The sequence below is a fragment of the Scomber japonicus genome, chromosome 9 (assembly GCF_027409825.1).
Source record: "Scomber japonicus isolate fScoJap1 chromosome 9, fScoJap1.pri, whole genome shotgun sequence".
Lineage (NCBI taxonomy): Eukaryota > Metazoa > Chordata > Actinopteri > Scombriformes > Scombridae > Scomber > Scomber japonicus.
In genome coordinates, this window is record NC_070586.1 from 23,857,111 (window position 1) to 23,871,453 (window position 14,343).

At 39.0% G+C, this 14,343-nt stretch overlaps 2 protein-coding genes across 2 annotated transcripts; both read left to right on the forward strand.

Moving 5' to 3' along the window:
• Nucleotides 1-1,391: 1,391 nt before the first annotated feature.
• polk (polymerase (DNA directed) kappa) lies at nt 1,392-8,323 on the forward strand. The gene is made up of 15 exons (XM_053325883.1): nt 1,392-1,462; nt 1,596-1,739; nt 2,053-2,172; nt 2,261-2,413; nt 3,179-3,310; nt 3,424-3,568; nt 3,763-3,981; nt 4,326-4,450; nt 4,672-4,838; nt 4,936-4,968; nt 5,076-5,172; nt 5,896-6,067; nt 6,221-7,225; nt 7,784-7,832; nt 7,986-8,323. Exons 2-15 carry the CDS (start codon nt 1,611-1,613, stop codon nt 8,065-8,067), a joined length of 2,628 nt encoding a protein of 875 aa, XP_053181858.1. The 5' UTR covers nt 1,392-1,462; nt 1,596-1,610; the 3' UTR covers nt 8,068-8,323.
• A 778-nt stretch (nt 8,324-9,101) lies between these two features.
• On the forward strand, nt 9,102-13,909 carry ankdd1b (ankyrin repeat and death domain containing 1B). The gene is made up of 15 exons (XM_053325323.1): nt 9,102-9,276; nt 9,717-9,817; nt 9,939-10,037; nt 10,141-10,239; nt 10,559-10,663; nt 10,765-10,869; nt 11,013-11,111; nt 11,584-11,682; nt 11,806-11,904; nt 12,084-12,182; nt 12,297-12,395; nt 12,585-12,680; nt 13,057-13,258; nt 13,491-13,622; nt 13,775-13,909. Exons 1-15 carry the CDS (start codon nt 9,102-9,104, stop codon nt 13,828-13,830), a joined length of 1,665 nt encoding a protein of 554 aa, XP_053181298.1. The 3' UTR covers nt 13,831-13,909.
• Nucleotides 13,910-14,343: the final 434 nt, after the last annotated feature.

The following is a 14,343-nucleotide window of genomic DNA, read 5'->3' on the forward strand; positions in this document are numbered from 1 at the left end:
TCAAAATGGCTTATTCAGTTTTTAAACTTATATGTATTTATTTTTCTCTCATGTGTCTGTCTACATTGCACAATTCTATGTCTGCTTGTGGCTTTGTGATTATGTTATTTTATCCCTAATACTTTCTGTTCAGTTGTTTGTATTATAATATCAATGTGTTCTTAATAAAATGTAATCAAGTGCTTTAAAAAATACATGGGTTCTTCAGGACTTTCAGAAATCATTACCATTCATATAAGTAGTGGGTGAATTTATTTACGGGTGTAGTTTCATGTCTTCAGGTGTTCTGTAGATAATGTGAGTCTAGCTGCCGTAAATCCTCTCCACCAGCAAACTATGCCAAAGGTTACATTTCACAGTCATTCTGCACATATTAATCCTCTGTAGAGCACATTTTCAGAGTATTCTTTGCACTTTAGATATACTACTGAAAACGTCACTGTCTAAAGTTCGTGGCCTTTAGTCTTTTAATGACCCTAATTACTTCAGCTGTGAGGTAATTAGCAGCTTCTTCTTAAGTAAAAATAAAAAACAATGCCTATTAAATTAACTGTATTACCAAGAACCAATACTGTGTCTCAACCACATGAGGGCGCTGTAAGAAATGAAATATCTTTTCATAGGTTTGGTTCAATACATCCATACTTTGGTTTCACACATCTTAACATTATTATTATTTTCACTCAAGACCTTATAATTTCTATGTAAATACTGTTTCATGTTAATAACATTAATTAACAGTAAATATCCCCGCTTTTTCCCTATTGACTTCAATTTTATGTTTCAATTTTATTTCCTTTACATAAATTTACAATAAACAAAACAGAAAAACAGCCCTTTGCTCCTGAGCACAGTCAACAACTTTTTCTCATCATCAGCACAAGGCACAAACCATAGACCTTTTTATCTGTGCCCAGCCGGCCTTTTACCGTGCTCTCCCTAGCGCTTGGGAGGAGCACTGCCGCTCAAATGAAATCAAATATATGGCTCCTTCAGCCTTTATTTATATGCATTTGTCGGTTACTTAAAGTACAATTTGACTTTGATTATGTAAATTTGATTGAGCTCTTTATCACAAATATATGTCAATACATTTGAAACTTGAACACCTAAAATGCCTAGGGTCACTTTTTTACGTTGCTTGTTGAACATTTGCATGTTGGGCTACTTCATTATATATAAAATTACATTTTATTTGGCGTCTGTGATATGGTAAAAAGCTTCTCAATGTGCTCAATGTGAACTTAAATACGTATGCAGCAATACATAACCAAATGATCAGTTCGTAATTTATTAATTTGACATGTGGAAGGTAAATAAGACAGGCCCCGCCCTTTCCTGTGATGACGACACACGCGGAAGTGCGACCAGAGACTTTGACGTCACTGTTTTCAAAACATGTAGATCGTTACAAAACTGAGACATTTGGATTAATGTGACTTTTCCACTTCACAGAGAAAAGGTTTGTAGCTGAAATACTCTCGATTATCATATCGCTGCGGTATCGCACAGGTTACAATTAACTGAGAACATAGTTGGCCTTAACGTTGCTATAAATATAAAATAAAACAACAAACGACTGTTTTCCCATCAAGGGTCCACTCTTCAGGATGGAGAATGGGGTTGCCTCCACTAAAGGAGAGGGCTTCCTGTCCAGAATGGCCCTCAATGACAACAAAGCTGGTATGGAGGGTCTTGACAGGGATAAGATCAACAAGATCATCATGGAGTCATCCAAGGTAGATACTAACAATTTGTTTAGTTAGTATTGAATGAAACATCATCACACATGCATACAGCCATTGTTGTTTTCGTCTGTAGTCACCCACAAGAAACTTAACACATAAATAATGTGCAGGAAAGTATAAATATGGCTCTATACTTGTACTGGATAGTATGAGTGTGCTTCTACAGACTGTATCCAGCCTTGTATGAAAGTCCCATATTTGCAATGTAATGACACACAGCCCTGAAAACATGTGCTATTGTGTCTCATTACAGATGTGCTTGGAAATCTCTAACTCTTTATTGTCCATGTCCTTCACCCTGCAGGGATCCAGGTTTTATGAGAATGAGGTGAAGAAAGAGCAGCAGGTGAACCAGCGCATTGAGAAAATGATGCAACAAAAGGAACAGATTACAGAACAACAGCTAAAGAACGCACAGGCTCAGGTAAGACATGTTATGTGGTTTTAAATGAAAAAGCTCTACCCCCCCTTTTTCTTGGAGCAGATCATGATTATCGAATCTCTGTGTGTAGGTGGAGAGGTTGGCCTCCGAGCTGGAGAACAGCCGCAATTTAAGTCATTTAATTGTACATGTGGACATGGACGCTTTCTACGCTGCTGTGGAAATGAGAGATTGTCCTGAGCTGAAGGACAAGCCCATGGCTGTTGGATCTATGAGCATGCTGGTGAGATAAAAATAATAATAATAGTAGGCTGCAGGCCAAATAGTACAACATTCTGTGGTGTAGTTACACTACAACAATTTAGTTACAGCTTGTCAAATAAAAAAATATTAGTACTTTATGTAAAATGTTAATCATACACCACATCTTTATAAATCTTCAAACCATCATTTTCATTGTATATTGTGGCAATAATACATTTTCTTAAGTTACAGTATAGTATGCTGCATATATGTATATATATATATATATATATATATATATATAGCGCCTTTCTAGTCTTCTGACCACTCAAAGTACTTTTAGAGGACAAGTGACATTCATTCCTTCACATTTACATTCATACACTGATAGCAGAGACTGTCATGCAAGGTGCCGACCTGCTCATCTGGAGAACACACACAGTCACACACTGATGGCGCAGCCTTCGATAGCAACTGGAAGAGTCGAGAATTGCACTGCCAATCTTCTGATTAGTTAGTTCACAATGGAAAAAAGTTGATGGATTTTAGAATCAGAATCAGATGTATTCACCAAGTAGAAAGTACAAAGAATTTAATGTAGTCCAGATGTTAACAGAAGAGGCAATAAACATGAACATGGTGAATTTAATACACATGAATAAATAAACATTTAGATTTACAGTAATTAAAATCATACAGAGCCTCATCAAATGGATTTCTCAAACCAGAGTTTTTAGATGAAATCCAAAACCCACAGTCTCTGTTCTTCTTCTCTTTAAAATAATTTTATTTGGACCTCTTTCAGTCAACATCTAACTACCACGCCAGGAAGTTTGGAGTTCGAGCTGCCATGCCTGGCTTCATTGCAAAGAAACTCTGCCCCAACTTAGTCATTGTTCCAACCAACTTTGGCAAATACAGAGCTGTGAGTGATGAGGTGAGAGTGATATAAATACAGGCCTTTGCATACATGAAAACACCTGCTATGCAACCTTTTTGTAGTTCATAGTTTACAACAAACAATTTCTGAATTTTGTATGCCTCTGTTAGATCCGGGAGATTTTTGCAGACTATGACCCTCATTTCCAGCCAATGAGCCTAGATGAAGCTTATCTGGATTTTACAGACCACGTGAAACTGAGGGAGAGCTGGCCTGAATCCTCACGAACACACCGTTTCCGCACCAACAAAACAGGCAGGACTTAATCATACAGAAAAGTAGAGTAATGATCTAGTGTGGTGTGTTTTGGAACTGCTACTTCTGTCACATTTACTGTAGTTTTAAGTATTGTTTGTGCAGAAAAGACATGACAGGAAACAGGTATTGCTAAATTCCATACACTAGAAATCCAATCTGTATAATAATGATTTAATTTCTTTTCTGTAAAGGTGAAGAGCAGATTGATCCCCATGAGTCAGTGCCAGAGGTGAGAGACCTCTCTCCTGTTCTGTTTGAGGACAGCCCAAGCTCCTCTCCCTGCTTGTTGAGCCCAGAAGGTGTTGGTGCAGCTGGTGGGGCTTTCGAAGTGTTTGGGACGTCTGTTGAGGAGGCTGTGAGAGAGATGCGCTTCCGAATTGAGCAGAAGACCATGCTGACTGCCAGTGCAGGTTGGATACCTTCATACCTTCAGATATGAGAAGTGAAAACACTGTGCTTCATTGTCTCTTCATATAATTGTATTATTATATTGCCCTTCCTACTCGTTTTCCTATTCCATCTTATCAGAGATATTCTCTTTGTTTTCCTCCCAACCTCTGTACTTCCTGATAAAAAAAACAGGAAAAGAGACTATAATACTTAACTGTTAAAAAAATAACTACTCAACAATAATAATGAATGTGCAACATCTTTCCTTCACTTTCTGTTTAGAATTATGATAAATATTATTTATGTGTTTTACCAGCCGCCCTTGTACAAATCCACTATTCAATTACCCTATTCACTTTTCTAGGCATTGCTCCAAACACGATGCTTGCCAAAGTGTGCAGTGACAAGAACAAGCCCAACGGCCAATACAGACTCCCGTCCACCAGAGAGGCAGTCATGGACTTCATCCAGAACCTCCCAGTTCGCAAAGTACAGCACACATTGCTCACGCTGAAACATAAACAGAGTCTTTGAGGTGTTGTTGGTGAATTATTATGGAAAGATGTCGGATTGTAGTCACGAGTTATTATGAAAAGCTGATAGATGTGGTGTAAAGTGAACAATAATGCGCTCCTGACAAGGGAAAGATGGATTAAAGAGCAGCCATATCAATATTTAAAGACAGTAAAAATGTCTGTGTGTTCTCCTAGGTTTCTGGCATAGGGAAGGTGAGTGAGAAAATGCTGAATGCGTTGGGCATCAGCAGCTGTTCTCATCTCAGCCAGCAGATGGCGTTGTTGTCATTGTTGTTCTCGGAGACAACCTGTCAGCATTTCATGCAGGTTTCCCTGGGTTTGGGCTCCACATACATAGCGAGGTACCTCACTCACAGTTTAACAACACTTACAACAAAAATGATGCCCAGACAGTGGAGATAATCCTGATTTTAATCCTCACTCTTTGCTTTTATACAGACACGAGGAAAGAAAAAGCATGAGCACTGAGAGGTATGTTTTTCATTAAGCATAAAAACAAGAATGGCTTCTTTTTTGTCTCCATCTACTTAACTCTCTCTTATTTTCTCTCTGCTCTACTCTTTTCTCATGCTTTACAGGACATTTAGAGAATTAAATAAGGCTGAGGAACAGTTGTCTTTATGTAGAGAGCTCTGTGAAGACTTAGCAGAAGACATGAAGAAAGAAGATCTGAAGGTACTGAATGGCAGAGAGAGTTGCTTTATTTACACTGAACAAATAGGTTACATTTGTTAGAATAAGCTCACCTTTAGCAAACATGATACAACGTTTGATCTAACATACTGCCCTACTTATATCATGTGGTGCTATGAGCAGAGATTGCTCCACTAGATCTTAGGCATTAGAAGACAGTTAAAAGGAAGCAAGAACAGGCAATCTTTTAACAGAAAATAGACAACACTACAATGGATTGAGAGAGAAGGGTTAAACTGGTTAAAAAACAAACAAACAAACATGCTATTCTTGGCTTTCCGAGAATCACCCTGACTCCAAACTGTATCTCATACAATTACCTCAACCTGTTCTTCCCTTTCCGAGTCGATAGAGAAAGGACTTGGATGGCTTGGCAAGACCATCACCCCCCTGCCTGGGTCCCGATGTGGCCTTGATAGCTAGAGAAAATGGAGGGCCATTAAGGAGACAGCGGGGGCTACTATCAGCCTTGGAAATGTCTCCCTGGGAGATGATCACATTACTATGGCAGCGCTTTGTGGCGTGTTTCCCATGAAAATGCATTCTGACAAATCAATCAGTGATATGACAGATTACACAGATATTCAGCTCTGCTCCATATATATACGTAATTAAGAGGTTGTTTGATAGCAGACAGAAATTACTGTAATGGTTTTGCAATGCTAATATGACTTCAACTTTGTATTTTTAAAATTTTTCTTAAAGGGTAAAACAGTAACACTGAAGCTGAAGAGCGTGAACTTTGAAGTGAAAACCAGGGCAGTGACACTGCCATATGCTGTTGCTACAGTGGATGAGATCTATGCTGCTGCCAAAGACCTGCTGAAAACAGAAATAGAAAATGAAAGCCCTCAGCCACTCAGACTGAGACTCATGGGTAATTAGATATTGCAATAACACTGACATAACAATTAATATAACTAGCTTGAAATAAATCTAAATGATTTTTGACACGGTGCATGTGGAAATAATAACACAGTTGGCATTTGTTTTAAGTTGCCTCCAGAAAATGTTTCTTTTGTGCTTGTAGGTGTTCGAATCTCTGCCTTTATCAGTTCGGATGATAAAAAGCCTCTGCAGAAGAGCATCATTGGTTTCCTCCAGCCAGGCAAGACAGACTCTACCAGCTCTTACCAGCTTGAGAGGGAGCATCTCTCTTCTTGTCCTCCGCTGGTGCAGAAGTGCCAGAGACGGGAGGAAATTCCCTGGCGGACTAAGCTATGGGGGATAAAGGAGGGTCAGACTAGTGATGAACCCCAGATGTCTTTCTTCCAAAAGGCCCATGCCAAAAGACTACAACTCCAGGCAGTGAGTGCAAGCACACAAGAGGAAGTCCACGAGGAAAAGGCTTCTGTGATTACCTCCACAGGCAATCATGCTCATGAGAGCGTGAAGTCATCGATAAATGGACAGAGGTCAGAGAGTAACTGTGAAGCATCTGGTCTCTCAGAAAATGACAGTTTTTCCCTCTCAGATGCTCATGCTACCACATCAGGCTGTGGTGGCAGAGTGTCAGAGAGCCTCACCTGTCCTGTGTGTTTCAGGCAGGTGGAGACAACTGATTTGAATGTCTTCAACCAACATATAGACCAGTGTCTCAGTGATGTTTCTAGAAAGCCAAATCAAATCACAGTTTCTGACTCAGAGTCAGATCAGGATGGCGAGAATGACCATGAAGAATGTGAAGTGATTGACAAATGGAGGAGGGAGTCTGAGGCTCAAAACAAGCAGGAGTCAAACAAACCTGATTCCCCGCAAGACCAACACAACTTGAAAAATGATTCAAGCCAAACAGTTTTGCTGATCAATGGTGAAAATGGACCAGTGACTTTGCAGCAGCCTCAGTCATGTAATGGTAAAGGTCCTGTCCTAATCTGCCCAGTATGTCAGCTGACGCAGGACACAAATGACCTCACTATGTTCAATCGTCATGTTGACCTCTGCCTGAACCAGGAAGTACTGCATGAGCTGGGGGGACAGACATCATCTTCCATTAATCTACCTTCAGTTACAGTAACAAACACCAAAGTGACAGGTGAGTTTGTGAGAATCTCATTCTGATAATTATGCATTTTGTTGCTTGTGTATTCGGGGGTCTGACATATGTCAGCGTTTCCGGCAAGATCTGAAGTCTTTGAATGCATTAAATCTGCTGATGACAGATACTATCCTTCCTGTTAATAACGTCTTTAGACTCTGGCTATGTGACAGAGAGAGGGAATGTCTATTTCGGAGGATGCAGTGGCCTCTGACCCTCTTATTTACTGACACTGACATTGTGTGAGAAGCTTGTATCGATTCCTACAGAGAAAAGACATCTAATTTCGCCCCATGGGGATTCCTTTGCCCTGGTCTTGGAAATGGCTAAATCACTTTCTCACCTATTCATTTCTTACAATGAACTGGCTATGTCTGTGCACCGTGGTTTCCGCTTAAACAAGCCTGCCTCAGAAATTGCACTCTTTATGCCACTGAAGCGGTGCTGCAATTGTGTCTGTCCTCAGTGGATGTCATTTCTTTTGTCAGAGAAGATAATGATGGAGGCTTTCTTTTATTTTGGTCCATGTCCATGAGTGTCTGTTTCTGTTCACAGACAAAGGCCATCTCCTGTTAAGGCAAACAAGTAAAGCAAAAACTAAAAGGTGAGAATACTTGATTACAGATTGTTTCTGCGCAAAATTTTGACATGTGTTGTCAGCATATTCCAAATACTGTTGATTTAAGTACTATTAATTCACGACGACGTCCCCTAATTTATTACTTCTTTTTTTTTGCTTTGATCTAATGTCTTTCAGACGGGACACTCCTTCCTCTCCACCCTCTAAAAAGGCGAGAGGCCCTGGTCCTCGCAACACCATCGACAAGTTCCTTAGGTGACAGTCATGCATGCAGAATGTTCATTGTCCTCTGGACGAACTGATAAAGTTTTGTAAAGGAAATCAGAAACGACTCCTCCCAATGACTTGGCTTATCTGGGTTTAGCTATGCTTTGTCTGCACAATCACTGCACATGAAACCATATAAGTCAGGTTTCTGAAAAATCCTCTATTTATTGTGTATTTTTAAATGATAATAGAAGTTTAATGTAGATAAGATAATTATTCTATCTTGTAAGTTAAAATTGCAATAAATCACTATTTTGCTTAAATTTCGCTGTGGATGATTGATCTCTTTTCCTCATATGAATAACCATCTGTTAATATGAATTTTAACCAAACATGGTTGCTTCAAAGGATTAGACTGATTTCAGTAAGTTTGTGACTGAGAGGTTGCAAGTTTGAATTGTGACTCTGATAAGAAAAAACATTGTGGAAAAAAAGGGTCCACTTGAACTACATAGCTGCCAACAGCAAAACACTGTTTTGCATCAGGTTGTATGAAAACACTTCTGAAAAATGGTAGACGATTCAAACCCAGACAAACAAGTTAAACTGCTATTCAAGCCTCATGTTAATCTTTCGTAAATACTGCACTGTGTTCTTAGAACTTAACTTGGAAAAACACTTTGTATAATGTCTGCATCTTACTTCAGGCGTGATGAATTAATCCATACTCATACTTACCAGTCATGTAACACAGGTTACAAGTGTGACATGCTAAATATAAGTTGTTACTATCAGCAGGTCTCTAAAGGGTGTGAGCTAGTAAAGCAAACACGGATCAGCCCTCCAGCATTAAGAATATAGAAGGAGTGCACTTCCATTTCAAGGCTTGCTGTATACTAGCAGAAGACAGGAATTACAACAGAGTAGGTAAAGTAGGGTTTCTTATCTTATGTGTGATCTGCTTCCTCAGGCATTTAACTGTTTGTTTGTTTACTGCCGTTTAATGTGAAAGTCAAACTTTCAGTGCTTACATTGGACAGTTTACTGACCCTGATTAAACAAAAAGGTTACTTATAGAGCTTCCCAATGGAGAGAAGAATGTTAGCTTTGGGAGTAATGATCAAGAAGCACTGTCCCAAGAAGGAGACTCTGGACCCTCGACACTGGATGAGACAAGAGACTTTGAAGGAATTTTCGGACTTTGTAATGAATAAAAACTCAGAGGAAGAGACAGACAACACCTTTGACAACAAAGAGATGTGTGAGTACACAAGAATTAAAGGCCAAGGAATTAAATGAGATGAGAGGAGGAGGAAAGTTATTTATAATCTTTTGTTTTATGGAATAGGAAGAAAAAAAAAAGCATTCAATTATCAATGTTTTAATGCAACTTACACTGTTACAACTAAAGTTAATCATTAGATATTCATTATGGTAAACCGACTGTGATCATAACATAATAGTTTCTTCCTGAGAACTACCCTGTATTTGCACAAGGCTGAAACCTCAGGCGATTTCCTTCACAGCACATAGAGCAGAAGCATACTCATCTCAGTTTACCTTACAATATGTTCATGTTGAAGTTTTGAGCCAGACACCTCACCATCTGCTTGTGTATTAAAGGAAATGCTACACACTGTTCTGTTAAAAGTCTTTTTTTTTTAATGAATTTGAAAACTTCCTGTATGCTGTGTTGTGCAGTGCTTGATGAAGAGAAGCAGTTTATGGAGGCAGCTAGGAGGAATGATGTGGAGAAAATGAAGACTCTTGGAAGGCGGTTAAATGCTAATGCGAAGAATGTGGTGGGTCTAAAAAGGCCAAGTGTCTTTACACTGCAATGTATTATATCACACAGATCATTTAAGTGGTTTTGGAGAAACCGTTTTTAAATGGATTTCATACTAATTAAGTTGTTTGCCCCAGCATGAGAGGACTGCCCTCCACTATGCAGTAGCTGGCAAACATGTGGAAGCTGTTCAGCTCCTTCTACAACGCAGGGTCAAAGTAGATCAAAGAGACAAGGTGAGAGGGTCTACAATGTCTGTGATTCCAAAACCTCAACAACAGACTTAAGTCGTATTTTTAAGTAATTACAACTTTCTATTTCGTGTTTTGTGTCTGACAGTATGGGGTGGCACCCATTCATTTGGCTGCCTGGTTTGGCAGTTTGGAGATCCTGAAATTGTTAGTGAGGTCTGGGGCTGAACAGAAGATTGAGAACGAGGTAAAAAAGCAAGAGCAGAATTGTTCGACTGAAGAATACTCAAAAATTAGGCCATTTCTCTCATTGTTTTGCACATTCTTAAAAAGAGAACATGCTCCTCCTCAGGCCTATAGTGACTGATTTTTTTGAGCTGCATTTTGAATCCAAAATGCTTGTTACAAGCCTCAGTGTCTCAGAAGTACACATTAGTTGCTAAATATCCTTATTTTTTCATCTTATACGAATAGTTACATTTCTTTGACAAAAGCAGATACTACACATTGCTTGAGTAAACACAACATGCTATCCCACATAATAACTTGCTTTTTTTTTACCTCAGGAGGGACAGAACATCATGCACTGTGCTGCTATCAACAACCACACAGAGATTTTAGAGTACATTGTTGATGACCTGCAAATGAAAGAACTAGACAAAGATGACCAGGTATCTTCTGTACTATAAGCACTAATAAATCGACTCTATAATTCACTTATTTAGCACTACCAAAGTACAGTCAGTAATGTGGTTGTTTGTACCTCAATCAGTCAGGACAACGGGTGTTTGCATTGGCAGCAGAGCATGGCTGTGTTGAAATGTTAAATATGCTAATGGAACCACATTACAACATGGCCACCATGAAGCCAAACAAGGTATGTGTGCAATTCATGTTCTTGGTGTATGTGTATATATTGACAATATAAAGCTGGGTGCACATTTGTGGGTCAGACCTGCAAGAAAGCTCAAAGTCAAACACTCTTTGATGCAAGTTGTTTCCCTCCCTCCCTTCTGCCAGAGAGGGGACACGCCCCTGCACTTAGCTGCCAGGAATGGCCATTTGGACGCCGTCCAACTCCTGCTGCAGAGCTTTGATACTCGGGATGAAGTCAATACGGTAGACAATCAGTGTAAAACACCATCTCTATCACGGTTTGGTTCGTGACAGTGTGTGCTTAATAGCTAATCCACTGCTGGATGGTGGCTCCACTTTGGATTAATTGAGATGTATAAAAAAAAAAGAAAAAGTATTAATATATTATATGGCAAATGTATTCTGGCTTGATCTTCAGCTCTGACTGTTAAATTGTACTTGATAAGATTGACTTGGTGCTTTCGACCAAAGATCCTCCTGATCAGAAAAGGTACTTAATGATGGATATCATCTGAATTACATGTTATAACATGTTGGAAAAAGCCCCCCAGAAAATCATTATAATCTATTACACCTTACTGATGCCTGTCAAAGTTCCTAGATGGCTAGAAAAAAGTATAATGTGGTCCACTAAAAATAGATTTTTCTTATTTATGTCTGTTGTGGTTTCCCTGCACCTGTCTTTACTTTATTAATAGGATCTTGTGTGTGGCAGGATGGTGAGACAGCTCTGTACCAGGCTGTAGACACTGGTGAAGAAGAATGTGTCCTGGCCTTACTGGAGGGTGGCTGTAAACCTAACATCCTAACAACGGTACAACAAAGCCCAATAATGACTGTGCCATAAAATGTTTAAAAGGTTTGGGCAGTATCAATATTTAAATTAAAAATGATGTTTTTTAGACATAGGCTTACAGCTAAACTTCCTTTCTCACAGGCAAAATGCAGTGTTCTCCATCCAGTGTCTAAGAGAGGACACACATCTCTGGTCCAATTACTCTTAGAGTACAATGCCCACACAGACTTTCAGAATCACGTAAGTAAACACAAGCTAGGTGGCAGTGGTACGCTATTTCAGTGAAGTTTCTGGTAACAGATCAGGTGCATTGCTGACACTCCGCCTGGATGTGTATCATCAAACTTTTACATATTTCCTACTTAGCTCACAGTTCATTTCTTGGGCTCATGTTGTGTAACAGGATATTTTTCCCTCAGCATCTTGAGGCTCCTCTCCACCTGGCAGTGAAGAACAGTCACATCCCTGTCATCCATGCTCTACTGCAGGCTAAATGCAACATTAATGTCACTGATAAGGTAAAAATCACACTAAAATAAGATGTCAGCTCAACTATATTTATATAAAACATAAATACACTGAAAATATGTATCATGCATTGCATTGTGCTGTCTTATACCATAACTTGTTAGCGGTCCCAGACTCCTATGCATCTTGCTGCAGAGATAGCCAAAATAGAAGTTGTGGAGATGCTACTCAAATCTGGGCTAGATCTGACACTCAAGGACAGGGTAAGGATTCTCAAAAACACCATTTAAAGAGCTGATTAATCATTGTTTTTTTAATTAAAGTTAAAATATGCTTGGAGACATTCAAAAAACCTCACTGTCAAGTCATTCATCTGTAAAGAAAATCCAATGCTGTCCAGTTTTAATTAAAGTTGAGTTAAAGAAACATTTTTTTTATTGGATTTGGAGCAGCAGGGTAAGACGGCTCTGGGTATAGCAGCCAGAGCGAATGAGGTGATCATTGTGGACATGATCATCAAAGCAGAAAGATACTACACGTGGAAGGAGGTGAGAGATCGACATGATACTTTTACTGTTTCCATGTGTGTCATAATCCATTCTCCCCATGATTACATTCATCACAAATGATTAATTTCCTGAGGTCACAGTTTAGATTAGTTGAATTCCCTCTAATAATATTAAAGCATCCAGAGGTAAAAAATAACTCACAACCCAGAAACATTAGACAGCCAATTTACCATTAATTTAATAAAGGATATGCTCTAATTCCCTTCCCTTCTTGATTTTCAAAATGTTTAACTCTGGCATTCATATTGCTAATCGTGTGTGTGAGCCTCTTTCCAATAATCTCTTCCCATGCCCTGTGCTCTCTGAGGCTTGTGGCCTTTATCAATCTACTAACACAATTTAATTGCCCTTTCAGGCAAATGCTGAGCTTAATGAGAGTGTTCACAGCCAGTATTCACTAACATTCAAGCTTGACCACCGCCACGAGACCAAGCAGCTCCGTTCGATGGCCTGGCGTCTGGCATATGAGCTTCTGAAGCCAGGAGACTGGAAACGACTGGCAGAACAGTGGAGCTTCACTAAAGCGCAAGTGTCGGCCATCGAGGAGCAGTGGACAGGTGCCACAACTCTCATTGACTGGACAGACTTTTTACTGCATTTGGCAGTTCTCTGAAATACTATAAAATAAGCCTCTTGTTGCCAAAATGTTAGTGATTTAAACCCTTAAATGTATGATCAAGTTATGGCTATAAGAAGAAAGACTGGCTATTTTATCCCCTCTACTTTTCTTTAGGCTATTTATACAAGTTGAATCATTTTTTCTTAGGTGCTGTGTGTGTTTGTCCACAGGTCAGCACAGCTACCGAGAGCATGGGAACAGGATGCTGTTGATCTGGCTCCACAGGGAGGAATTGGCTCAGAAAAGCCCTGCTAAAGAACTCTACCAGGGCCTGATCCTCGCAGGCAACAGGAAAGCAGCAGGTACATGTTGTTTAGAAATATTTTTAAAACAAGCCTATAGAGGAATATAACATTAACATTTAGCTGTGCTGCCTGTGGATGTGCATGATTTTGAGGTCTATGCTTTTACTCCTCTATGACAGACTCTTCTGTGATATTGGTTTGTCTTACAGATAAGATTCGGATGGAAACAGAAAATATCAGCAGTAAGAGTTGCAGTATTTCATGACATATTTAACATATGGACTGACACAAAATGAACTTCATGTTTACCTAATTTTATACTTCATATTTGTACATCAAGTTAGTAGTAAAATAATTTATTATAAATTGTACCAAATCATAAACTTACAATATGGCTTTGGTTTAGTACAGTAAATATCCTGCACTGTTGGACGGTTGGTCTCAATAGAAAATATCAATAACACAAATATTTAAAATATGTGATTTTACACATTACAGTACAGTCGCACCTGCGCATAATCATCATAGAAATACATTTCTATTTCACAATTCAAAGTGTACGCAACTGCTGATAATTAAAAATAATGTACATGTGCTTTTTTAAACACCTGTGTCTATGTGGTTTACTAAGAAAAATGTTGTTCGTCAGGAAATGATGCATTTCAAAACTAATGAAAGGAAACTGAAAAAAAATCTAACATTGACTTCAAAAAGCAGAGAGCAAATTCATTACAAGATATCAAAAGAGAACAGAATTGAAACTATTGCCAAGGTAACT